The sequence below is a fragment of the Aptenodytes patagonicus genome, chromosome 2, assembly GCF_965638725.1.
Source record: "Aptenodytes patagonicus chromosome 2, bAptPat1.pri.cur, whole genome shotgun sequence".
Classification (NCBI taxonomy): domain Eukaryota; kingdom Metazoa; phylum Chordata; class Aves; order Sphenisciformes; family Spheniscidae; genus Aptenodytes; species Aptenodytes patagonicus.
The window spans coordinates 57,441,251-57,468,078 of record NC_134950.1 but is presented as its reverse complement, the minus strand read 5'-3'; the positions used below and the strand labels follow the sequence as shown (position 1 = coordinate 57,468,078).

The 26,828-nt window shown below is 43.9% G+C and overlaps 1 protein-coding gene across 6 annotated transcripts in view; it reads right to left on the bottom strand.

The window, feature by feature from the left end:
• MTCL1 (microtubule crosslinking factor 1) overlaps positions 1-26,828 on the bottom strand; it is a 113,023-nt gene that overhangs the window by 51,721 nt on the left and 34,474 nt on the right. For all 6 annotated transcript variants that reach the window (XM_076329953.1, XM_076329955.1, XM_076329956.1 and 3 more), the window contains exon 4: positions 1,447-1,506. In XM_076329953.1, coding sequence (XP_076186068.1) covers positions 1,447-1,506 — 60 coding nt within the window. The remainder of the gene's footprint in view (positions 1-1,446; positions 1,507-26,828) is intronic.

Below are 26,828 nucleotides of genomic sequence, written 5' to 3'. Positions count from 1 at the left end.
TTGCATGAGTTACAATGTGTGTGTACAGCATAAATTTTTTTTTTTTTCCCCAGGTGGTTTCCAGGATCACTTCCCCACATTGTGAGTGGAGCAGAGCTGACCCAGGGTTATTCGGATAATTTTGTGAAGTCCTTTTTAAGACTTTCCAAGGCAAACTACAGATGTTGTTGATGCCTGAATTTGGGCGGAGGAAGCAAGCACAAGGAATCCATTCCCTCTGCACTGCTCTGTATTTCCAGGAATGAGGAAAGGAAGGACAGTGCTGCCCACAGACCCCAGTGGACACAACCCTGCCTTCATGTAGCTTCATCTGTAATCTACATATGTGAGAGCATAATTCTATTTCATCCATGTATGTTACAGACTTGCAGAAAAACAAACTCTGACCTGACTGATGACTTAAATAGTTCTCCGTAGCAGGCCCTGCAGGCAGAAAGCCCAGTGCCCCATTTTAAGGTCTGATTAAGCCGTGCTTGTATCGGCTTGGCGGGGATGCTTGGTCTGCTGTGTCCTGGGAAAGCAGGCTGCAGCCCCTGGCCGCCACGAGCCCCTGGTCTGCCCACCCTACCCACTCAGCTGCCCGCCCTACCCACTCAAGTGCAACACGTTGTAATGATTTATTATGGTTATTATTACAAATCAATGGATTTTAAGACTCCATCGACTCAGAGAAGACCTCTTGGGTCTCGGCTGCATACACATAGCCTGCTGAGGGGGCAGCAGGGGAGGCGCAACCTTTCTTTAACGAAGGCATGATGTTGCTCTTGGCTCCTTTCGCAGTGAGGTGAAACACTATCCCCATCTCTCCGGCTATAAACAGTAACCATACGGGTGCTGGGAAAAGCTTTAACTCCTACAGTCAGCACAAAAAGCAGAGGAAACCAGGCAGACTGCTTCCCTGAGAAGAATCAGCCTACGGGATTTCAATAGAACCGGTGTCCAAAGGGAGACTGAGTGGGTAGCTTAGGCTCTGTGTTGTATCTCAGCCTGGGGGAGCACAAGTTCACATGCTGGCCCCCTGACACCAGAGAGAGATCAAACCCGGGGCTGCGACACGAGAGCTCGTGAGGTGTCGTTGCAGTGTGTCAACCGCATTCCCTGCCAAGATGCTCATTAGCACAAAATCTTTGGCACCGTGTATAAATTTAGTTAGTCCCTAAGCCGCGATCCAATTACTTTGTGAGGCAAGGTGATTTTCTCTTCTTGTAGAAAACCTGCAGCCTGAATATATGGATACAAGCACAATGAGCCCGAGAAGCTGCACAGTTTAGAGATCACACTTGTGTCCTAAATTGCTTCTACGTAATCTCTGGGAGGTCTCAGTAGATTAAGGTCTAATTGCACTCTAGTTAATACGCCCGATGGTCCTGTCAACACCCATAAAAAGAAATTTGGAGTTTTATCATGTGCTTTAGCTCAAAATTGCATGTTCTTGAAAAACCATACCTGGGAAAATGCCTTTTTTTCTTTGTGCGTTTCTCTGCTGCCTCTTCTCTTCAGGGAACTCTGCAATAGAAGCAACGCTGAGTTATTGATAACCTAAACGCAAAGTCTGCAAGTTTGGCAGGGCTCACCACCACAAAACTAATTGAGGAGAAAGCAAGAATATTCTCCTGAGCAGCTGGGGATTTAATTTTTTGTATTAATCACTAAAAAACCAAGATGATCAGGGCCTTGTCAGTGAATTTTTCAATGCACAAAATTTCCCACCAAAAAAAAAAGGAATAAAATTAGTTAAAAGTTCACAGAGGAAAAAAAAATATCTCTTTTCTTCTTCTCTGGACCACTGCAATTTTTGGCAAAACTTTCTTTTTGCATGGGGCAATGATTTATGTTTGATTAGTCCAGGGCAGAAGTCCAAGAATGTTACTCACAGTGGATGTGAAACACATTGTGGAAACCTCAGAGGAAAACAACTCAAAAAAAAACGGGGAAGGACATGCATGTTTAAGCTATGTGGTGTAACATTATTGGTTAATCCGTGGTAGCAAACCTACTGAGGAGCCCAGATAAACACCAGGTAATTCTCCAGGTATTTCTGAATTTATTTTATAAACTAGATTTGATTGGCTTTGCAAATCTTTATATCCCTTTATAAGCAGGTTTTTTAAGACATGGAAATGATGTCACCACCACTGCTTGGTTTTCAGAAACCTCTCAGCACCCAGATGGAAAAGGACAGTTTTCCTGAGAAGCAGGAGGCGGAGCACTGTCAGGACGTTACCAGTGTTTGCACTGCCTTGTGTCTCAGGACCAAGTTCAAACCAGTGTGAGCTGGGTTTATGCAGAAAAGGCATAAATTTGACTTTTGTAGGTTGAAGTATCACAGGGGAATGGTAGATATTGGTTAAAAAAAGCGTGAAGCTAGAAATTATGGAGTCGTCTGAATTCAAAGCTGGCTGTATTGCGCTGTCTGTGCCCAGAGCCTGAAAGCTGATACTCCCCAGCAATCACCCTGACATTGAGGCCTCTTTTATTTACTGCTTCTGTTTGTATTTGCTCTGCAGGGGACAATTTCCAGCTGAGGCGAAGCCCGGGCTGTCACGGGCTTGCCCACAGCATGCCTCCCCTCTGGCCCGTGCGCTGGAGCAGCGTGCCAGGACCAGTGCTGGCTCCGGCGTCCGACGAGCTAAATCCTGGTCTCTGTAACCCACACTAACCCAGCGCTGCAAACCATGAGCCCAGCGAAGAGGAAGGGAAAGAAGGGAGAGGCACCCTGTTAATTAGCTAAGTCCAGTCTCGTGCCCGGCTGTCAGCTGGCAGAAAACGCGACATGAGCTTGGGGACAGGCACACACACCCCAGGCAAATCCTAACCGAAAGCTTTCCGTGGCTTTCTGGGTTCTGGCTGTTAAGCTATGCAGCTACTGCAAATTATAATTATTGCATGCTAAGACAAATCTCTCCTTCTGCTCTTTGTTATACACAGTTAAGTAGTTAAAACCCATTCATACGCAGCACCATATGCCCAAGACATACTACGGTTTATTTTTTGCTAATCTACTCTCTACTTTAATCCAGTGATTTCCTATAACTAATGAAGCTGAGTAAGAGAAATGGTTTTTTTTTGGATACTGAAACAGTTTCATGAAAAAAGACTAAACACTAAACACATCACATGAAAACCTGTTACACAAGCTTAGCCAGGATAAACAGTTACTGTTTTCTCTTTTTTTTTAAATGTGGTGTTATTCTGGAAACAGATATGTTACTGAAAGCAGTCACCAGTCAGCAGCATCATGCCCCAGCGTGCAAGACAGGTCACTATGGTTGAAGAGGTGTCGGGCATAGCCCTGGCCCTCACACTCACTGCTTTTCCACGTGACTTCATGCAAGAGTAGCTTGAGCAAGAGGATGTTGTCTGGTTACTGCATTTGACTTGTAAGTTCTTAGAGTCAGGGATGAGTCTACCAATTTCTGTAGAGGCCTCAATGGATGACTGTAGCAAACAGCTACCAAGCATGCTAGAAATGCAAAACCTTGTGTCGAATCCTAAAAGCCTCTTGCTCTTACCTATAAGCAAAAGGTCACACTTAGACACATCCAACTTGAGAAGCTAGGGGATATAAACACATGGGCTACGCTGTGCGAGAGAAAGTAATAAAGCCTTTGCTCTGTTGTACAGGATAATACTTGGAAAATAAGGGGAAGGGAATTAAAATTTAGGTAGGAGACATGAATGACACACTGAGAAACAGGCAGGTAGCGATCTGGCTTTGGAAGCTGTAAGCTCCACTCCTCAGTGAAAAAATGGATTTCACAGATCCAGACTAACAAGTCTGTAACATTGCCCTAGAAGGGGCCTCGCTTTAAGCATTTTCACACTGTCCTGTTTAGATTTGCGTAAGAGCAACCTTCTGGTCAGTGCTTGACTGGGAGAGTGCTTTGCATTTCCATAACACTGAGACTCAACCTTAGGCTGAGTCTGTCCTCGGTGTAAGGAAAAGAATGGGATATTTACCTCTGGGGGCTACCAGTGGATTACAGGGAGAAACCTCCCTCCCACACGTCAGTGGAGGACTAGAAACACAGGCATGGCAACAAGGGACTGCCTGGCCAAAACCCCCTAAGCCCTATATGAGAGCAAGGAAAGATCTCTATTTCACCACTATGGGACCAGGCTGCACGTGTGTACGAAACACCAACCAATATAGATGATATTTCAGTAGGACTAAGGGCAGAGAGCGCCACTGCAAAAAGAAGTAGGTGGAATGCGCTACAAGCTTAAATGTTTTAAAATGTAAAATGTTGCAATAAAGGAGCATTTCTCTTTGATGTACAGGAGATGGGCATCAGAATTAAAGCTAGAAGGAACATTTCTATACTACTTTTTATACTCAAGAGACCAACCAGGGTTGGCCATCTACCAAAAAGTCTTTCAATGATGGTTAAACAAGATTTTGTTAGTCCTTTGGTTAACATAGTCTCTTAGGAAAGATGTTACTCGCCGGACATTTTCTACCTTCCCAGTTTCACTGCAGTTTGTTGCTGTACCTCTCGGCTACCAAGGAGAGCTAATATATGGGGGTAATAAATTGCCCGGTGTTTTAAAAGTTAAACTTCCCAAAAGATTATTGGATGTAGTGACTACAGTATTAACAGCAGGAAGAGACACAACTGTATTCACTTTCCCTAGGAGCCTAGCAGGGACAGGAAGAGATAATTTGTGTCTTTCGGTGAATTCCATTTTTAACCGGTCCGAGAAGAGTCCTTCAAACTGAGCAGTGAGAGCGAGACTACCCATGAGGGGAACAGCAAGCGGGATTCAATGCACTGGAATTAAAGGCTGAGCAAGACATGGAAATAAAGTTTGAGTTAAGAGCAATCATATATGTAAACACATGATATGCCCCAAGTTTTCATACTGAGGCAAGTGCTGAGTAGGATGAGAATAGAGCTGCGAACAGGCAGTAGTAGAGAAGGACTTGGAAAATAAGAAGAGAGAACCAGGAGTCCCTAAGAGCTGCCAGCCTGTCACGATATTCACTGCTATTAAGAGGAGCAAGTCATTTTGGGTGCAGTCTGGCATCTGCAGGCAAGCGTGGGCTTGCAATCATATGCGCATCAAACCGAACCTGCAAAATCAAGTAGTCAGCCATTGAAGTGACAATGTCTGCAACTTAAAAACAGAGAGCCTGACTTGGAAAGTCCGGCCCTGAAGGCAATTTCTATCACTGTGATGTGTGAGGAATTATGCACGAGCATCACTGGGGCTTATGAGCTGTATAAATAATGTTCTGTGTGCAACGATGGCTTGCTACCGATTGCTTTGAAATGGATAATCACAATTTTCATTTGCATTCATTAGAAAATACTGCCTGTGAGAGATCTGACAGTACTTTTAAAAACAAATATGCATGAGTGACCAAATCCACTTGCTCCAAATACAGCAGTAGGTGAAGCAGACTGCTTTCAGATTACCGGTATCTGCAAGGCTAACAACTTCAGAATTGCACATATGCATTTCATAATAAGAGCTAACTTCTTGCTAGCTGTTGAGGCCCCTCATGTTCAAGAATGAACAAATCATCCAGAGAGACATAATCTCTGCCCCACAGTACGTGACTCATTAAGAGATCTTGCCAATGGACCAACTCTCTCATAGCGGTTACTCTCCAAGAAACACCAGTGATTTAAATGAAGGTAATTCTGCTTGGCATGAATGTGAATCGGAAGAAAACCAGATCCACTTGTTACAGATGGTCAGAAGGTGGATTTATCCCCAAGTGATGTAAACCAGCGTTTGTTAACTGCATCGCTAATCACTGCTCAGGAACACCTCACTGCAAGCATTTTCCAGGCACTGTGCAGGACCGCATGGGATGGATGAAAAAAGCAGGGGATCTCCGTGCTGCTTCTCTGGCAACCCCCCTCCAAACAAATCCAGCTCCGCTGGCCACTGCAGGCAGTTTCCCTCTCAACTTTTTGCAGCTTTGGACTTGCCAGACCCTGACATTGAGGGGCTGCATGATTCCCCTTCATCTCACTGCTTCAGAGCTACCCCCACTTGCCCAGCCTGGTAGATAAAGAAAAAACCCTTTGTGCAGAGGTCTGTTACTCTAAACCACTAATGAATAAACCCTTCTAACAAATGCAGCACTGAAAGAAGATGACCAGGACCTGTTTCTTTAGGAGAAGCAGCTTTCAGCTATCACACTGCAGCTTTCTGAAATCTCCTTCCCAGTACTGTTACCTGTCCATTTGGTGAAAAGGCGGCATTTCCCATTTCTGTAGCAACATCCCTTTTTTTAATGGTAGGGCAGGGTGGCTTTCCATTCTTTCTTAAGGCCTGAGGTGTCTCTAAATTCCAAGTGTCCAACTGAAGTTTTGCTTTGCTGCCATCCCACGCTTCTGTATTACAACAACTGCGCAGTGAAAGTACAGTGGCAGCTTTTTCCATGTGAACTCTCATACGTATCTACGGGATGGTTAATGCAACTGAAAAATACAATGAAATTCTAATTGCTTTTCAGTTGCTATAGGCACTTGAAAAAGATATCTCACCAAGCCCTGATAAAGCTGGGTTTGACGCAAGTGATCTATATCTGCATTCATTCTCATGTGTGTTTCATTTACTAGAAACCTCTAAATACCGCGATATTCATCATTCACATGACCTAGCAAAGCAAGCCATGTCTGAAATATCATAAGCATTACAGTTCAGGATAAAAGCCATCCCTTGAGTAAAAAAGCAGCAAAGCACACTAGCTTTCAGCACCAGCTTAAATTTCCCTAACGCTGCATTACTCTATTGTGCTAAGCTTATGAATAGGGGCTTTGGAGGAGCCTCTTTCTTTTGCCTGTTACTACTAACACACGGCACCGGTTGTCTCTCATGGCTTCCCGGTGCCCTTCGCATGTAGACTGACACTGTTGTGATATTAGCTGGCTTGGTGTTTACAAATAATTTGGTGTGACAGGTCTGGGAGCGTGCTGCAAGGAGGGAAGCAGCAGGGTTGCACCCGCTGTCTGAAGCCCTGGAAGGTGAGACGGCAGCTCTCAGGCGGATGGGAGACTGCTGGGCCAGCTCCGCGTTCAGCTCACAACGCAACATTTCACTTAATATTTGGTCAGTGGAGGCTGACATGAGGACCTGAAACCAATACAATCATGTTTATTGATATGATAATTAATTAATAATCATTATCGTAATATCTGGTAAACAATTATAGCCCAGCGATGTAATAAGTGTCATTAATATGACAAATGAAATCCTGCAACAGACAGCTGAGATCCTAAACTCTAACAGGTGTATCACTGTCTTATGCAGTGCTTTTGCTCAACACTTTTCTTAATAACTTCTTAAATTCCTTAAAATGTATTTTAAAAGTCCTTGTCTGTCCCGTTTCGTTAAGACATAAAATATCCAAATTACATCACGTGTCACAATATATAAAGAAAATTATAACACACTAACACCAGACTTTCCTTTTTTTTTTGGTCCTAATTCAGGTGAAGAAAACCAGAAAGAATCCAGGTAGATTGCTGCAGACAGCACTGCTTATCCCCCTCCTGCTACACCAGTGCTGCGACGCTGATGTGCCGGGAGCAAACATGCCCCTCCAAGCCTTGCCACCCCTCCGTTTGCACAGCGCGAGTTCCCCACGCTGTGCCCATCGCTTAACCCCCACATTGCAGGCGCACTTGCTAACCCTCTGCCGTGGCACCACCTCGCTTCCAGCCCCTGCGCCAGAGGCAGAAACCAGAGCCGCATGTCCCTCGCAAACCTGCTAGGCAGGAGCAGCAGCATCACCGACTGGCAGCAGGGGGTTGCTGCCAGGCCCCTACTTCTCCATCTCCCACCATATTACTCCTGTAATGCCCACGGTAACGTGTGCTAGCTGGGACTGCCCGCCCTGCCCTCCCTGCCGGTGCAGGAGGCAGAAGCAGCACCTCAAATTCCTCTACATCAGCTGAGCCGCCATCACTGAGCACCAGCCCACTCCTGGCCCCTGCAAACGGGCCGCGAGCCACATCAGCTTGCACCCCTTTCGGAATGAGCTCGTTCAAGAACTGGGCCTAATCCGAGTGGTATGTGCTGTGCCGACACCGTCTGAACCCTGTAATTACCTCGTTAGTGTTATATGGTAGCAGACAGCCCATGAAAAATGCACTGGGCACTATACACACACAGAAACAGACCTGTCCTGAAATGGCTTGCCAACAGGAGTAGTACTCATCCTCGGCCACAAAACCCTACATAATGATACACGTCTGGTGCCTGTAGCCCAGGACACGCTTCAGCACACCAGGAGAGAAATGGTGTCCGGCCCCGCGGCCAGCGGTGCCAGCTGGTGCTCTCTTCTCTGCCTCTCTGGACAAAACAGGGATGGCAAAACTCCCAGAGAAGACGAAACGACTTGTATGACTTCTTTAAGCCTTTTTTTGCTCTCGTGACAACTCTTACTGCAGCAGTCTGGGCAAACTAGACAACTGCTAGATAAAGTAAACCCTTGGAAACAGCCCCCGACATACCTGCGTGGCCATCCACCATCCACGTTGCGCTGCTCGGCATTGCTGCATCGCCCAACACTAAATGAGGACTGCCTGAAAACGGGGGTGAACTGCCCTCCCCTCCTCTTCTCCCTGAAAAAATGCTTTAAACCCCAGATCTTTTCTGAGGGACTGCAGCAAATGTCCTGCTGTCATGTCACAGGCCTTTCAACTGGGAGCTGCTGACGAGGCTGGCTTTACAAAATTGGACTGTAGGCTAGGTAGTGCTTAGAGAGGGGATTAGGAGTTTACATTGCCGAAGGAAGACGATATGAGAGCATTTACTGCTGACCAATGCACACGCAGCCTGGCATTTCCTGTAGCACAGGCAATCTGTTATAGGCATAAATAAATGTTGGTTGTTTTTTTTTTTTTCCCAGAAGAAGACGAAGAAGGCAGTATACACACAGGGATAGATATCTGCTCTCCAATTGCAGAGGTAGAGCCCGCTCATTCTCTGCCACCAAGAGCGTTTAGAAAGCAATGCTACATAGCTGGTGGTCCCACTACCAGGACACCCTTCAGCGCACTGGAGAAGCAAACTAGAGAGTTTGACAGCGATGGGGCAAAGCAGAGAGCGGTCATTTGGACAGTGCTGGTAAAGGAGAGTAAGGGAGCTGAGTGAAGCCTCAAGCTCCCACTAGGTCAGGAGGCTGCTGCAGCAATTTACAGCACTGGGAGAGGGAGAAAACACACAGCTCTGAAATCTCTGTAGTGTTCAAGGTATAGGTGTAAAGAGCAAATCTCAGAATCTAAAAAAAAAATTTTTATATATATATTTTTGGAAGTCTTTTTGCAGAGAAAGATATTTAGAGCTGCGCAACATCTGCGCTTTCTGCACTAATGGATCAACAGCTACAGAATTTTTTTTTGCATTGGGGATGGAAAGAAAATTTTTCCTTGACCAGACAACTATAAGTACAAGCATATTCCATCTCCCCTGGATTAGAGCGACTTGCTGTTTCTATAAAGTATTAAATGAAATTCTAAAGAAGCAGAGAGATTAAAGGCCAACTGCGATGATCCCCAACGAACATGTCCCAGATAGTCTTTGTAATCCTCAGTTTCCCATCTATTATTTCACAATTTTAAGGACACTGCACTCTGACAAAGGGGTTTATAAAAATAGAGCAAAAAGATGGCAAATTCACACTTCAGTAGCTGGTGACATTTTTGAACCTCATATAGCTGCTACCTGTGACACACTTTCCTATACATCATCCAACGCACACAACCATTTACCAACAGGTGATGGGTCACCCCCAAGACATCCATATTCAGCAAGCCATGGGAGTCACAGTTCAAGCACAAATAAAGTTAGTTCTGCTACAACGAACAAGGCCATCAATTACAGGGATGAAATTCAAGCCAGAGCATAGCACTTGTGATTACGAAACGGTGGAGCCTGGGCCAGGGCAGGCACAGGTGACGAGAAGGGGAGGCAGCTCCTGCGAACACACCAGCCTGCTGGTGAGCTGTAGCACACGATGCTCCGGCAGCAGCAGTGTGATGTCCACCTGCTCTCCCAACACATTCTGCGGGGCAAGACTTACCCTCATGGGAGAAAAGTGCTAGGCTACCTATGAGCCCAATTGCAGCTGGAAATGGCCAGGAGGGAAAGAAATTGTTAGGAGAGAGCATAATTGCAAAAGCTGCATTTCCGTAGTAAAACCAGTCCATAAAGATGTGTCAGCAGCAACGCTGTAAATACCAAATGAAAAACTCTACGTGATGGATATAGCTCCAAAAAGATGCACTTGGAAAGGAGCATGACTAGCCCAAGTGGGAACACAGTGCTTTAAACACTAAAATTCAAAATGCACAGAAAAATTATAAAGGCGGCCACGGATGTTAACAGCAAATTATTCCGGTGTGAAGCCTATTTCTGAGGATACCCTGATCTGGGCAGGTATTTGGGTTATCCTTAACCATTTCGTCTGCTCCTGGGCTGGCTGTGATTGCCTGGGAACCCATTCCCGTTGCTTGTGGGGAGCTGGGGTGACTCTGTAGGTGTGCAGGGGCTGCACTCTCCCATGCTACCGCTGCTTTGAAGCCTAAACGACCTTCCTTGGCTCCTTGCCTCAAGGTTCTGCGACCCCAAGGACCAAAGCACAAAATGAAAGGCCTATCGTGCATTACTGGGTCTTAGGTGGGGAAGGGAGACCCGGGAGAGGGTCTTCATGCTCTTAGACCTCTGAGAGCAGCTCCTAGGGAGATGGATGAAAGCGTGGGGTGAGATAACGCTTCTTGGTCTGCTCTGTAGCTCCTGGGAAGGACAGACAGCTTTCCCATCCCTCGGCACAGGAGCTGACCGCTCTGAGCTTCCCTGCTGCAGTGGCTCAGTGCTTCAGGGTGCTGATTTCTGGGGAGCCGACGGTGCTCAGCACCTGCCTGAAGGAGGAATTAGCGGCTTCAACTTTGTTGGTATTCACCCCTCTCTACATGCGTCCTATTCGGGGCCTAACTGCTGCACTTTGCTTCGATACAGATTTGCTTATGAAGCACAATGTTTTATCTGTTTTCCCAAAACAGAACAGAAGAGAGAAAGAGGATGACCCATTTATATTCCCTTAAAAAAGCAAAAGGATGAGTTTCACCAGTCCAGACCACTCCAATAGCAATAACCCAAGGCAAAAATCTTTATTCAAGCAACGTATTGATTTTAGGATACAAGACTAAGGGACTTGGATCATCACTTCTTATGTTAAGTTGTTATATGAATTAAACATTACAAAAGTGGATTAGGGCATCTTTGCTCGGACATGTGCTTTTTTTTCCTCGCTGTATATTATTCCCGCATTTTTGTTTAGTCTAATTCATAGCTTCCAACTTTTATCACTCCTCTTGACAATTTAGACTATACTTAAGTACTCCTGACAGGGGAGGATCTCTCATCTCTGAGAACTTATCCTGCTGTCCTCCTCTCTGCCTCTCTTGCTAATACCTAACCAAGCAGAAGAATCATAGAACCATAGAATCATTTAGGTTGGAAAAGACCTTTAAGATCATCAAGTCCAACCGTAAACCTAACACTGCCAAGTCCACCACTAAACCATGTCCCTAAGCGCCACATCTACATGTCTTTTAAATACCTCCAGGGATGGGGACTCAACCACTTCCCTGGGCAGCCTGTTCTAGTGCTTGACAACCCTTTCGGTGAAGAAATTTTTCTTAATATCCAATCTAAACCTCCCCTGGCGCAACTTGAGGCCATTTCCTCTCGTCTTATCGCTTGTTACTTGGGAGAAGAGACCAACACCCACCTCGCTACAACCTCCTTTCAGGTAGTTGTAGGTAGTTGGAGAAGCCTAAAATGGCAATACAGATGCATGTTAAAAAAAAAATACAATCATTATGCTCAATAACACCCCACGTTTCCATTCCCCTGTGTGGGATGAGCTGCAGGCACACAGCCGGGGCTGGTTTTCAGGAGCTTCTTCTGCCTAAGAAACTTTGTACCCTCCAGCCACCGCAGCCATGACCAGCCTTGAGCTGAGGTAGCAAGCAGGAAGGGACTGTGTCTGCACTGCGTTAGGCTGCTTGGGAGACTTCTCTTCTACCATTTCCTAACCTTTTGAGTGACTGAATTTGTAACCCTAGTCACATTGTACATAGTATTTTTATTCTGATTATTATTACGATAACAAATGAAGACTGACAGCACTTGGGGTTGATGGCTTTCTCTCAAAGGCTATAAAATTATGCCCTTTACTTTTACACATCTGCTGTAAAACGTATATAGAGAGAATATATACAGTTCATCAAAGAAGTGGAAAAATCCCGCTCCAGCTATCTGGATTGTGCTGCTACACACATTCAATCTCAAATACAGAATGAAATAAGAAAAAGGTGAGCAGCACTGTCGACTTTACAAGTCTCTGAAAGCTGATGCCAGTCGGTATGTCCTCGGTTGTAACCATGCACTAAAACACATAAATTACAGGAAAGATCTTACTGATCCCATTTGCCCAACTTGTTGATGCTGCTGCCTAGTAAAAGAGGTGTCTGAAGATGATTTGAGAATCAGCTTCTGAAAAATCATTTTTAGACAGTAACTCCAAAGTCCTTCAAACTCTGGGTACTTTTCATGCTGAAGTACATCAGAGCAGGAACATCCTCATGTGTTTTGTATTTGATTTGCCTACTCCAGAGAACCTCTTCATATGTGGAAAGCTTTGCAAAGCACTCAGGAAGAGCAAAGCAGCAATGGCATGCTCCTGCTGGGGACTGCAGGCTGGGAAAATATTCTGGGGAAGTACCTTTTTATTATACTTCTTGACCAAAAAGAAAAGGAGGCACTTTTTTAACTATAAATCAGCGTATGAAGTACAGGGATTTAACCATATACAAATGGCTAAATACCAGATACCTCTGTGGAATAGAATTCTGTGCCAAAATCACACCAATCTCCACTTTTTAATGATTTTTTCAGAAAATCTCTTTACATTTTCATTAACTTCAGTGAAGCCTGGACTAGGGCCTCAGGCAGTGTAAGGCTCTGGTTGTCTTCTCTGAAACGGAAGTTTGTAGGAGACTGGACAGCATACAGGGGTTGCCGCAGAGAGGTATTTAATGCTCACTAATCCATGACTACTGCTCTGCTGTGATTAAAAGTAAGGCAGCAGGGTGAAGGGACATGATCAGGTCACGTCCTGAAGCCATACCAAGTCTGACAGGTGAGAATACAAATCTAGGATTATTTTGCAAAGCCTGAAGAAACAGCCAGTGCAGACTTGTTAGGGGACTTGGTAAACCTTCACCTCTTTTCTCTGACTACCAAAGCAAAACAAAAAGGGGAAAGAAAAAGGAGAAACCTCAAACCATCTAGCTAAATATTCTTTCTCTACCACTGGTCAGGACAAGAGTTCCCAAAAGGCTGTTACTCTCCTGGCAATAATAAGATGGAAACGTCTGAGCCACATCGGTGGATTAGCTTTTGACGTGAAACATGGCAACTAACAGCAGAATAGGCTTTATCCCAGCCTGGGTACAGAAGATTAATCACTATGAATAATATGTATGCATTAGAGTGAATAATGACAGCCCAGTGGATGGACTGCCAGAGACCCGCAATTTTTTTACATCATTATTTCTCAGATGACAGAAACTATTACAATGAGGAAATTCATGCACTTTTCATTTTTCTAATTAAAACACGAACACTGTTTCTCTCTACCACTTAATTCATTGCTCGCTCTTTCTTTCTGTGTCCTCAGCCACCTGGAAAAAGCAGCTCCTCACAGGTAAACTGTTTCTTAGCTGAGGGCCCACCCTATCTCAAAGGGCGCTGCAGTGCCAGTGCTTAAAGTAAGGGCACAAATAGCTGCCTTAAGGATTCCCACAAACTGCTTCCAGGACTGATCTTCCAATGCAGCTGCTGATTAGCAATGAAAAATTCATGTGATCACAGTTTTTATGGAGGATCTCGACAAAATATGCATTTCTGCTCTGTTCTTAGAAATCTCGGTGTGCTTTTTTTTTTGGTTTGTTTGAGAAGCCTGAAGTCCCCAGACCCTTTTGGCAGCTATTTTCTAAGATCCTGGCAGTCTTGACACCTAAAACATTGGGAGGTAGAGAGTGAATGAAACCACAGGCAATTAGCAGCCAGTCTCAACCAAGACATCACTTCCAACCCTTGCTTTTCCTTTCCTCGCTGCTTTACCTTGCCAGGCTCCCAGGAGCCCTGAAGTGAGCTCTGAGGCAGGCTCTGGATAAACAGAAACAGAGAAGCACCCACTTTTTCTCCCAATAAACCGCTAAAGCGTGGCAAAGCCCAGGTCTCCCTCTCCAGACACTGTTTCTCCCCCACCTTTTGCAGTGTTTTGCCTCTAAATGCAAAGCAGGAGATGCAGTGCCCTTGTCCTTACAACCGAAGGAACCTCACATGTGTATATTGAGGCTTTTTTTTTTCAGAGAGCCTCCTGGTGTGCATTTGGCACAAGTTACTACACACAGTGCATGACGGGGAGGTCAGACCCCACATGCTGGGATGGGCGAGGGAGGAGTGCAAGCCCTCAGAGATGCACAGCATCGCTTTGAAAAAAAAAAAAAAAAAAAAAAAGCAGGAAAAAAATCAGGCAAAAGTTTGCAGCATACACAAATAGCCTGAAACATACTGACTGCTCAACACTTGCATATCTGCAAATTCACTAAAGAGACATGGAGTGATAAAAACTCTAAAAAAAAAAAACCTTGGTGAAACTTAGAAAACTTCAACCCATATGCTCACGTGCTCTCTCACACAGATGTGCACATACACGCGAGCACGCACCTTTACATACTATTTCTCCATCAGTCAGGCACGCAGCGCTATCCCTCTCCCGTACACCCCCCCCCCCCCCCGTGCTACTTGGCTCACCAGTGTCAATGCCGGAAAAGCTCTTCCTGGCCACCCCGAACGCCCTGAACGACACCCAGTTTCCTAATCTGGCTTCGTTATTTTCTCTTTATTTTGCATATAACTGAAGTATGAATTTCCAACGTGTTTTCATTTACATGGGAAAACTGGAGAAAGCCGTTTGTGCCCCAGAAGGAGACAAAGAAACTTGAAGCAAAAGTAGATCTAGAGTTAAGCAAAACAAAACTCTAATTGAGATAATTATTTTTAATGACTTGGAACCAAAACTCATTTGGATGAATCCTCTTCAGACTTTGCCTATTCATTTCCCTAACTGTCAACATAAAAATGGCAGGTTTTAGCTAAATAGTCTACCCTTATAACAAAAACTGAAGGGAAAGCTTGTTGCAACCTTAAATTCTAAGAGGCATAAATTATCAATTTTATTAGAAGGCATATACTTATCTGAAATCTCCTCCCACTTTTCAGATAATAAAACTACTCACACTTTAGGAATGGCAAATGATTGATTCTGACTGGTGCTTAAAGAAGATAGTTCTTTTTTTTTAACCTCGCTTTCTGCCACTGGGCTCCTGTACAGCATTATGTACGCTCTGTATCACTTGTTGCTATGATTCCAGCAGTGACTTGCAGATACTGCAAGATGAAATAAGTGGCTCTACGTTCCTTCCAAATGATTCAGCAGAGATGCTCTTTAACAATAAAATTTTTTGAACACCATTCAGCACTACTGAGACATAAACCAAAAAATTCTCTACTCCCAAATAAGACAAAAATAATAATAAAAAAGTAAAAAAAAAACCCAATCCACAACCAAAATTCAATAACCATTTTTATTTCTACAGAGCAAAGTGACTCTATAGTATTTGCAGCTATTCGGGCTCCAAAGTTGTGCTGCACGTACTGATGTGAGTGGTTCATTATTAGTCATGCAAGGCATCCCACTGACCTCACTTCAGTACGAACTGCAGAATCACAGCCCTATTATGGGCAGGCCCAATATTTATGCACACTTGTCAGATTTCACACGGCTCCTCTGAATGACATGCTCTCCTCTGGCCCTGCCTTTCTTCTCTTTAGGTGCCTCTTTCTTTCCTCTGCCCTCTAACTTCTATGTGGCTTTTCATAATAAGTGTGAATTTAACCAGCAAGACCCTCTGCAAACTCACATGTAGGATTGTACAGTTCTCACAAGGAATGCTAGACATATTCATTAAGACCCCGGGCTGAAATATTCAGTCACACAATAAACTTGCAATGCAAGGATGCTCGCTGGCCAATGCTAAAGAGCTGAGCCCAGGGTAAGAGCTGAGAGAATGGAAGAGACACTTAAAACTTCGCAATTACTGTCTGCAAATAGTCTGCTGAAAATACTCCAGGCTACTAGATGTTTTAAAAAGCAGCTTTGACAAGCTTTCCTCTGAACCAACTGCTCTTCCTCCCAAATTTTTCTGGAAATAGCATTCTCCACAGAAGCCAGGGGACTCTGATTTTCCTAAGAATAATAATGCTTTAATAACAAAAGCGTTGGAGATTGGAAGTAATGCCAGGTGTCCCTGCGTGCCGCGTGGAGGGAGAGATGCCCCCACCGCTGCCGTTGCATTAACACACTCCCAGTGCAGAACAGCACTTCTGGATACATTTCACAGCAGGAAACTACGTGGGGTCTAATGCAGGAATAATCTGCAGCAGCAGTATTTTCCTTTCGGCTGGATTTTAACAATGAATGCAAATGCATATAGGCTTTTATAGTCTGAATGTTTCTATTCCAATCTTTTGATTCAAAAGCCTTTTTTTCTCAACCACTGATCATGAAAACAGAACCTAAAAACCACCCAGTCCTTTTCTGAATCAATATTCTGGGTACAACGGTGCAATAATGTCACCTAAGGGATTACAGTTTTTAACATCATCACTAGCTCTTACATTTTTACTTGGCTATTTCAGTCTTTTTAAAATGAAAACAGAATAACCGTAATGTAGAAAATCCTGCAGTTCTGAGGTGTTTCTTAGGATACTAGCTTGGTAGTATACTGTCAGATGGCTGCTCCCAGATTAGAGATAGGCTGGTATTTTCAGCTCTTCTGGCAATTTTTTAATTTTGCAATTTTGTTTCCTTATGATCCTACCGTTGCTTTCCTATCTGTCAGTATGTCACCACAGAGAGATTAGCTGAAATTTCAGACTCCATTGAAGTCTCTTTGTCCTCTCCCACATGACGCATTAGCTGCACATTGCAGTACCCCAAACAAAAAGGGGTAACTGGCAACAAAGTGGCCCAGAGCCCACACTGCTGATGCAAATTTCTCCAAACCATGAGTTTTAAACCTCATTACTCTTGGATGTTTGTGCATACATGCCTGGATCTTTGCGCACAGTTGTAAAAAGTTGCTAAATGAAGAAAAGAAATATTGATTTTTCTCTTCTTCCCTACAATTGGATATTTATGATGCAAACAACCCCTAAAATATGTAGACTTTCTTGCAGAGACTTGAAGAGGCTGCACAGTCAGCAGAGTCCGAAAGTTCAGCTGCAAAGGTCAGGCAGACACATTGAAAAAGGAAGAAAAATGTCTTGAGACTACCCCCACTTCGGTGCAGAATAAGCAGATTATTCTGCAAGAGAGGTCAGGATTTTGATTTCTCTACAGCTCTATTTCTACCCCACACAGATAGACAACCGAAGCAGCAGATGCAAGCAAAGATGTGGTAAAGAAGAATGCCGAGTTCTAGTTTAACACCAATTTTTATATCACCTAATTTCTGGACTGCAGTTTGCTCATGTATGTACCTCACAGGATTGTTGCAAGGATTAAATCTTTTCAAGGATTAATCTTTAAATCTGGGTTTTGAAAAGATCTGCATATTATATGTAGAATAACAGCTATAGTTAAGGTCACTTGATTACTCTCCAGGCAATAGAAATTAAAAGATCAGCTGATAGCTCTTGTGTAATTATCTTGCATTGCATTTAGAAAAACTCTCTCTATTATGCTGGCATAAAATCTGTGCATAATTTGGCATAATTTAAAAAGCAGACAGGTATTGCAAATAAATATACCTCAGAAGATTTCACAGTTACACAAATAGCAGTCATAATTTATTCTTCGATTCCCTTTGATGTTCCCCCACACTGAAAACACATATGTCATTTCACATTATGGTAGCTATCCTGGAAATGAGCCAAATTCAGCATCGGTGTTAACAGGCGCAGCCTGGCATAAGCCAGCCATGATACAGCTGCTGCCAACAGAGATGAAGTTCGTTCAAAGCTCTGTCAAACCGGGAATGTGCCAGTTTTACACCTTTATGGTCAGTGTGTGCAGTTCTGCTCCCCTATGTAATTCTATACTGCTGTCTTCTTAAATGCGAAGCTTTACATGAAAGAGAAGAGAAAAAGTAAAAAATGCAGTATAGATAAGAAGTTCCCCACAAACCACAATGGTTTATAGCTCTGAGGAGCTACTTCTCAGCTGCGGTCCTGCAGTCAGAGCCGTTCTCCCTGTTGTAAGCTCTGACAAAAGACAAGGACCTTCAAAAAGAGAAGTGTGTTGAGTTCAGTAGAAGAGGCTGCCACTGGTATGAAGACTTATGCAGAGAAACAGGCATGCCATCAGGGGGACAGGAGCATGTTCCCCCCGGGAACCCCATGCATCCCTGGTGACCTCCACTTGTGGACATGAGACCATAAAGGCTGCTTTGGCTGGAGGAATTTTTTTCAATTCACTTCCATTAGTTGCTACCAGTGGCTTCACAAGAGCTTGCAGGGCCTGAATCCCAGTGGGACAGGCTGCAGGGGTAAGGACACGCCCCAAAAGGGTCCTTCCCTTCATCTGGAAATGGATATGTAGGGAAAGTCTAGCTCGGGAAAGAAAAGGTCTATGGTCTGGAAACCTACATTAGGGAAGACCCCAAGAAGAGATTAGTTGTAAGGTCAACCTAGTGACAAAAGCAACAGCAACCAGAGACTTGTGTAAGTGGCGAGAGTGGCCGGACAACGGTGAGAGCTATCTGGCAGTAAGAGACAAAGAGCACTTAAATCAGATTTAGACTTGGAAGTAACACTCTGACCAACAAGTAATGAGGCTACTCTGAAGTCCGCCCCAGCTGCTGCTGATCTAGTCCATAACTAAACTTGCTCTTCCATGTCCAACCAGTTCTTCCAAGCCACTTCTGGAAAAGCAAGAGAGCGTGTTATTCAATCACATCATTTGGTAGGGAAATGCTCAGTCCCTGTTCTCTGCAGACATCTGTAATCTCCACATCACAAGAATAGCAAAACACTCTCCCCTCTTCTCTGCGGACCAAAGTCTGACATCAGTCCCACACTGGCCTGGGCCCTTGAAGCTCTCACTGGATTCCCAGGGGTTTTCCGCCCGAGAGATGATTGATTAATCCCCACCCATCTAACAGAAGGACGACAGCGCACTCTGTGCTCCCCTGAATACTATGCAATCATAGGATTCAATTTAAAGTTCCTAAAGACCAGCAATTGGCTTCTCAGACACTGATCCACCAAACAGTAGGGTGCTCAGCTACAGAATAAAGGAAAAGCAGGAGAGGGCATTTCAGGAATGTATTGGTAATGAGCGAACCATCTGTCTGTCTTCTTTGTGAAAATTGGCTATTTATTCTGACATTTTCTTTTCCCCAAACAGTTTTTCTGCTGATGACCTTATTATTTTAAAGTAATGTAATCTAATTTTAATGCTAGTACTTGTCAGATTTTTTTTTTAAAGCAATAAATATAACTGTAGCTATCTTAGCAAATGGAAAAATAAAAATGTACCATGCCCGTGAGATAGAAAAGGTGCAAACTATCCAAGCTGTGAAGTCCCACCACAAACAAGCCTAGCTGGTGATAATTACACTCATTATTAAGAAAGAAAAGCATGGCCACAGCTGTGAAATGAGTGACCAATACTGAATTCTTCATATGGGATCATTCTTCCATCACAAATGAAAAAAGACGCTGAATGCAAATTAGAAAAAACAAAGGAAAGTCTCACTGTCGGCAAAAGCTTACCATAAATACATAAACTGGGATGGACTGTCCCTGGTCTGCCTCACCCAATTTACGTCTCTCAAAGGAATGGGTCCATTTCAGGACAGCAGACTGTCCTTGAATGCCTGTAAATGCGAACACCATTTTAGCAGAAATGTAAGAAGAGGATACAGAGACTAATCAAGTTGTCCATCCATCTTCCGGTATCACATCTCTGCTGCAGACACCACCAGCTGCTTCAGAGAAATGGGTAAGAAGCCTGATGGTAAGTTAATAGGGAGAGTCTGCCCAGCCAGGAAGTCTCCTCCTTGTTCTTACCAGCTGTAGACTACTTTCAGACCTCAAATATGAGGTTTTGTGGCCCTTTCAGGACTCCCCTTCAGATTTGTTTTTGCCTGTTTTCAAGCAGTGCCATTACAATCCTAAATCTGAGCAGCTAAGCAATGCCTATGCACTTCTAGCAAACGAGAATATTCAAAAATGTAAAAAACCAGAGTATACCAAATTGTAAAATGAGGTCTGAGTACACAGGAGTGGTTATTTTTGGATCCACACTCCCTTTGATCTGTTGTGTCAAATCAGCAAGCATGGGCCAACTCAGACCTCAGAAGTGAAGTCAGGGAAGGCTGTTTCTTTGGATGGGAAGGTAGAACTTGATAGTATCTCTCCAACCACGTTCTGATATTCATTTTAATCTCAGCTGAGCCTGTATTTCTTTGTGCATGGTTTTATGCCAGGCAGTAAATGAAGAACGCTGCATTTGGACTCACATTCGGACTTTGGTGAGGCAAGCATTTACCCCAAACGAACACTTTGCTAAGGAATTTTGTCAGCGGCGGCATTTTCTGATGCTTAAACTGAAGTTCAGTTTGCCAGACTTACGGAGTGAAAGGAGAGATTTATGGAGAAAGGACTGACACATCCTGCTCCCATGAAGGTCTCACAAGAATGTACAGCTCATAACTACGTGTGGCCCCTCTTTCTTCAGCCTGATGCCTTCCCCATCAGCCTTTCAGATGTCTGTGACACACAACGAAAAGAGGCATAACAAGCCTTGAGCTAGTACTAACCTAACATCTTTGGGATGTAAATCAGCTGTCAGGGATCAACAGCAGCACTAAATAACATCAAAATGTACAAATCAAGGTGGTACAAGAGCTACATCTCTTTTAATAACCTATGTTTAATGAGCGCAGTCCCACATACCAGGAAGCTGCATCAGACCCCTGTATTAAGAGGAAGAAGCTGGTCACCCCTGGTTTGTAAAGTGTGCTACCTAGTGTGCTACACAGTGTGCAAAAGCACTGCATGAAGTCAACAGTAATAAAAATTTTTCTTTCATCAAGCAACAGAAGGCACCCGAACAGGAACTGCTAAGAGCAAGCAAACTGGCACAAACTTCTCTTCTGATGGTGAGTAAAGCTTAAGTGACTCTTGCTTATCTGGTGGTTTGTCTAAAGCACCTTGAGTATGTCCACTTGTCTCTAAAGGCACTGTGGACAACTGCTCCAAGCAAAGCTGCTTCACTAAAAGGGGACTTCAAAAAACATGTTGTTAGCATTCATCTGTTCCTCATTACTCCAACTGAATACTAAGACTGAACAGAGCTGGAAAAATGTACTTCCTACACAGACATTTTTTCCTCATTATTGTCTCTCTAAGTACTGAAAATGCAGCTGAAGGCGTGAACAGCTGCAATACTGGAAACTACAAATACACTACTTATGCAGTAGCGATGCTGGAATAACCAGAGCACCGTGCTACACTTTTTCCAAAAGGAGGAGTTTCAAGAGAGAACTGATAGAGCAGATTTTCCTGCCCCTCTAAGAAAAGAGAATACTCCAGGGGCATGTGTTCATCAAACAACAGGACACATATTTCTGGTTTTACAATCCAGTAGAAGAGGGTAAAGGCCTAAAACCTCCACAATAACCCAGAGTATGTCTCGCAGCTCTATTCTAAGTTGTTCCTTCTGGGAACATTAAACAATGTGACCATTGAATTTTTTTCATTAAATGATGAGCCCAAGTGGTATCGATGGCAATGTGACCTGGGAGGGAGAAGGATTCAAGACAGCCTAGCTACCCACTGGTATCCACTGCCAGATTGCTAATTTTATTTGGCCTGAGAGTGACTGACCCAGGAATACCAAGGCTATTGTTGTAAAAAAGCTACACCTCAAAAAATGGAAAAAAATAAAGAACGAAAAATGAGGGTGTAAGGTTACATGACTAAAGGCTTTATCACAATAAATATAAAGACCTGGAGAGGATCAGAGGAGAGGTGGAGGAACCCAAGTAACCTAATCAGTGAAAACAAAGCACGAGGAGTGCTCCATCAAAGGAGAAGATTAAGCTGTTGTCCCTGGAGGGACACCCAGTAAGAGCTGAGGGGAAGAAACTTTCTTCCTGGACTGCCATGCAAACTAGGGGGGTTACTGCCTCAAGGGGCATAGGGCTTATTATGGGATGCAGGGGGAAGCAAATTTGGGGGTTGTGTAAAACCTATCCAGTTGGCAGTCTGTCACTTTAAGAAGATGAAATGCCTTATTTTGCAGATCCACCTGCTTAAAATGGACAGAAAAATAAATTCAGGGAGACAGATGGTGCCACTAGACAACCTTTACATTTATTCTCTTTTTCCACTTGGCATGGCTTATAGATCTCCATGGATGTGCCCACATAGTCATAAAGTGCACTATGGCTGTATGTTCTACATGCCCTACATCTGCATATTTTATTTAGAGGGCTGAATAAGACAGCATAGATACTTTTACTTATCCATTACATTCTTTACTAGCTGTGTTCAATTGCATTTAAGCGTCTCATTTTGACATTAATGGGCTGTAGTCACGCTCACCTGTTCTGTGCTCGCACTGAGCAAAAGACCTCATCATATAAGTTTCCAGGAATGAAAATTCACTCAAATAAAAAGGACTGAGGCCACTATTGCATACGATGAATGAGAATCACATGCCTGTTTCCAAAACTGGAAATCCCATTCTGAAGTTTCTGATGATCTGGACAGGAACTCAACACAATCCCCTAAGATTACAAGTTATGAACGCCAGCTTACAGAGGGACTGTGAATCAAGAATTGTTCCAGTGGGTTACGAAGATATGCAACTTCAAAGGACTAATTGAATCCCTCGTCACATAATTCATCAATATGATCAGAACATGAGGAATCACAAGGACTTTACCCATTCTGGCCTGTTTTTAAGCTTTCGATAAGAGCACCCAATGTGAATGGAGACATAACCTAAGGAGCTTTCTCTACATCTGCACTAAGTAATAGTGACTTACCTCTGATTGCTCCTCAGAGGCATCCCTGCTGTCAAGAGGTGCCCTAAGAATGGCTGTTAGCAGCACATATGCTCCTCAACAGCAACACGGCAGGATTACACTTTACTGGCCCTATGCAGAGCTGCAGTTACTTCTTCAGACCACCCTCATTTTTAAGCACTATATCCACATAAAAAATAGAAAGCATCAAGGATCAAGGGAAGCAGACTTATATAATAACAGAGTTGATGTACCAAGATACAATCGACTGAAATGTTCACACCTTGGTAAACCCCTGTCTCAAGCAGCTGAGAGACTCCGGGAGGCACGTGAGAGTTTACACCAGTCAGGAGCGTATAGTGGGTCTTTCCATCTGAACGAGTGTGATGCCTCCCGGCACATAAGGAAGGGTGGCACTGCGACCTGTGTTACGCTGCTGGCCGGATCAAAATGCACCTTCTGCTTTCACAAATACTGTACGTGCTTCTGACTTGCATTTGTTTGTTTCTGCTCTTTTGGGACAAGGGCCTCCTTGAGTTAGCCATGAATTTTGGAAACGGCGCAACAAGTTATCTAAACCTTAGCTGCCGATCTTAACATATTTGATATACACACAACTTTCTGGAAAACAGCTGGAACAACCTCTACCGGAATGTAAAAAGCAACTGAATCAAGGACAGGAACCATTTTTTTTTATATTTCATTGCCACTGTGCAGCAGGTCAGCATAAAACCACTTGGTTTATGGAGGTACTTTATCATCACTAAATTAAGAAAGAGAGTTTGTTAGGGAGAACAATGCTGCAGCCGCATTACAGGAGAAAATTGGAAGAGAGAGATTGCAACCGTTGCTTGCCTTTTCACAGTTGGCAATATATTCCCCTGACTCATGCATACGTACGAGACCTGCCTGCAGCCTGAGTCTATGCAGGAGCTTTGAGTAAGACGTTATTACAATCCCTTTCAGTGTGTACCCGCAAACAAGTCTGTCTTCTCAGCATAAATCACCTTTTACATTATATTTATGCTCCACTGCATGTCTTAGGAAAACATTAGAGGGTATATCATTGCTAAAAATCTCAGATATACTACAGCCAATGGTTTAGAAAATTGTTAGCTGTTAAAACAGTTAATGTAAACCTCACTTCTAAACTGTAGATTCTTTATGACAGAGAACTTGGCTTCTGCTTCTGTGAAGTATTTGGGATATTTTGGCACCACATAAATTAATAATAATACCCTTGCAATCAAGGTAGCGAAACCTAGCATTTTATAATGGTCTCTCTGATAGAAAAAATGTTCCAGAAAAATTTGGGCATACCTATCTTTAACTGGAAGTTTTATTTATAATCAAAAAACATTTCTACCTTGCCAGCCCTTGATTTCATCCCTCTCTACTTTTAAACAGGTTTTCACTTTAAATCATACTTTCACAGGAACAAATGGCTTCAAGTTGAAATCTCTTTATTCTTTGCTTTCACCCCTCCCTGATGAAAAAAATACCATGGAAATAATGCAAATACTGGCCTCCTTGCCATAGGTCAGCACCAGAAAAATCTGAAAGTGTTAACTTTTTATACAATACTCCTTCTGTCTGCTACAAACATTAACATTTACAATGGAAAATGTTGAAGACCTCCCACCTCCAGTTGTTCAAGAATTTCTTGTTTAGCATCTGCTGCATACTGTAACAGATTTGCTGGAATACAAACCTCTGCATCTTCAGATGAATACTCTGTGTGTTTGCAAAGGTCTAAGGGGTGGGCATGCCAGAAAACGAAGTTTGTTAACAGCTCCAGACAGTTCTCACTGGAGTTTCTGTGTGCCTCTAATACACATCTCAGTATTCACCTAGAGAAGGCCATGTGTAATTTCTCTGCACAGAGCTAGAACCTGTGCAGTGGGTCAAAAAAGCCTTGGGGTTGATATCAGTAATTCCCTGCTATTCCATGTCCTTGAATATTGGCTCAAAGGAATAGCCTCCAAGGAAGTTCAAACCTTCGGTTTTTTTGCCTTTTTCAACTTTTTGGTAAAGACCTCCCCATATCACCTTTTCCATCGACCACTTGAATTCCCACTGAACACAAAGAACATGAGTCAGAAGTAGACATATGAAGCATACCAAATTCCTGAAGAAGAACAAAATTGCGTCTCACCGCTAACCTGAAGAATGAGGTTCTTTGCAAGTCAGTGATTAATCCCCCTTTGTGTGACTTGATTCAAAGGGAGGGGTGTGATAGGAAGCACATACTTCCTTCTCAGGTAGCCTTCAACTCCCAGATCCTCCATGCCATTGCCTACTCTTTCACATGTGCAAGGACTTCTAAATCAATCCTACCTACAAAGAGGGCTGTAAGACGCATTTCAAGACTGTCCTTGTTTCCAAGATCCCAGCTAGTGCAGAGGAAAGTGGTTCCTGCCTGGGCTTGGGGCCATTTTGGGTGCAAACAGCAATGCTGCTCCATTTTCCTGTGTGATAGATGCGGGGTGAGGGAAGACGCCCGGTGCTGCCATTGGGCAGCCCTCTCCTAATGGAGCAATCCTTCAGGGAGGGCAGCATTAGGAGAAGGACATGTTGGATGCTGCCTTTGCAGGGATGGGCGCATGGCTGCTTCCCAGGGCTGCCGCACGGTTCGCGTTCGGCTCCAGCTCCAGTGGTGGCTTTGGGCCCCAGGGTGACTCCCTGTTCCCAGGGGTTTACCACACTGCAGCCCTGGCCCCACCAGCACCAACCCACCAGGTGTGCGGTCTCACGCAGGCGCCACCCCAGTGAGCCCGGGCAAGCGACACCAGCACCCAGCAGGAGCATGTGTCCACTCACTGAGAGGTGGGCAAGTAGGTCACTCACATCTCCTGCATGCTAGTAGGATGATATAAGTGTACGTCCATAAATGAAACAACCATAAAGGGAGCCCATGATTCAAAGGCACAGCTTCTTTGACAATGCAGCACTCTGTAAAATTGTAGTAAAATACCCGAGTATTTAAATTAACCACGCACATTAAAGTGACAGGTGATCCAAGGGACCAACTGATGAAGTTACCTTTTTCTGGGGAGAGGAGAGGAATAAGTCAGGCAACGTGAGTTTGCTGTGAAGGTCTGCCTGGAGACCAGCAGTTTGTGGGAAGCAGTTAAGCACCGCTTTATTTACTGAACTCATACAAAATTCTTTTAATCCTACCTGCCCATCAGTTCTAGCCTACAGAAGATACGGAAAACCACCACTGGTTCCTTCTCCAATGACTCAGGACACTCAGCATAATAATTAATAAAGATGTAACAAAATCCCAAAATCTTCTGGGTCAAATTTTCCAAGCAGTGCTGAGGTGGCATGGGATTAGTTCTTGTCCTCTTCTCACTTCCTCAGCAGTGCCACCAACCTGTACACCTAGCATTTGGTCTGTCTCCTTCCTTCCTTCCAGTTCCCACCTGTGTGAGAACAACTCCTGTGCCTTGGTCATACTTACTACTCCTGTTTTTCCTACATTAGATCTGATAAATGTAAAGAGGGGACCAATAGATTTTATATAACCCCTGTCCAAAGGATTTAAAAACTCAGAGGACACTTTTTAACATGTTTCGGTGATCAGTGAAAAGGACTACACATATCTCTGCGTGGAGCTTGATCCCTCCCTAGATTCGGCTTCTCCAATCCCAGCACAAAAAGCGGTGCCCACTGGGCTGTGCTGAG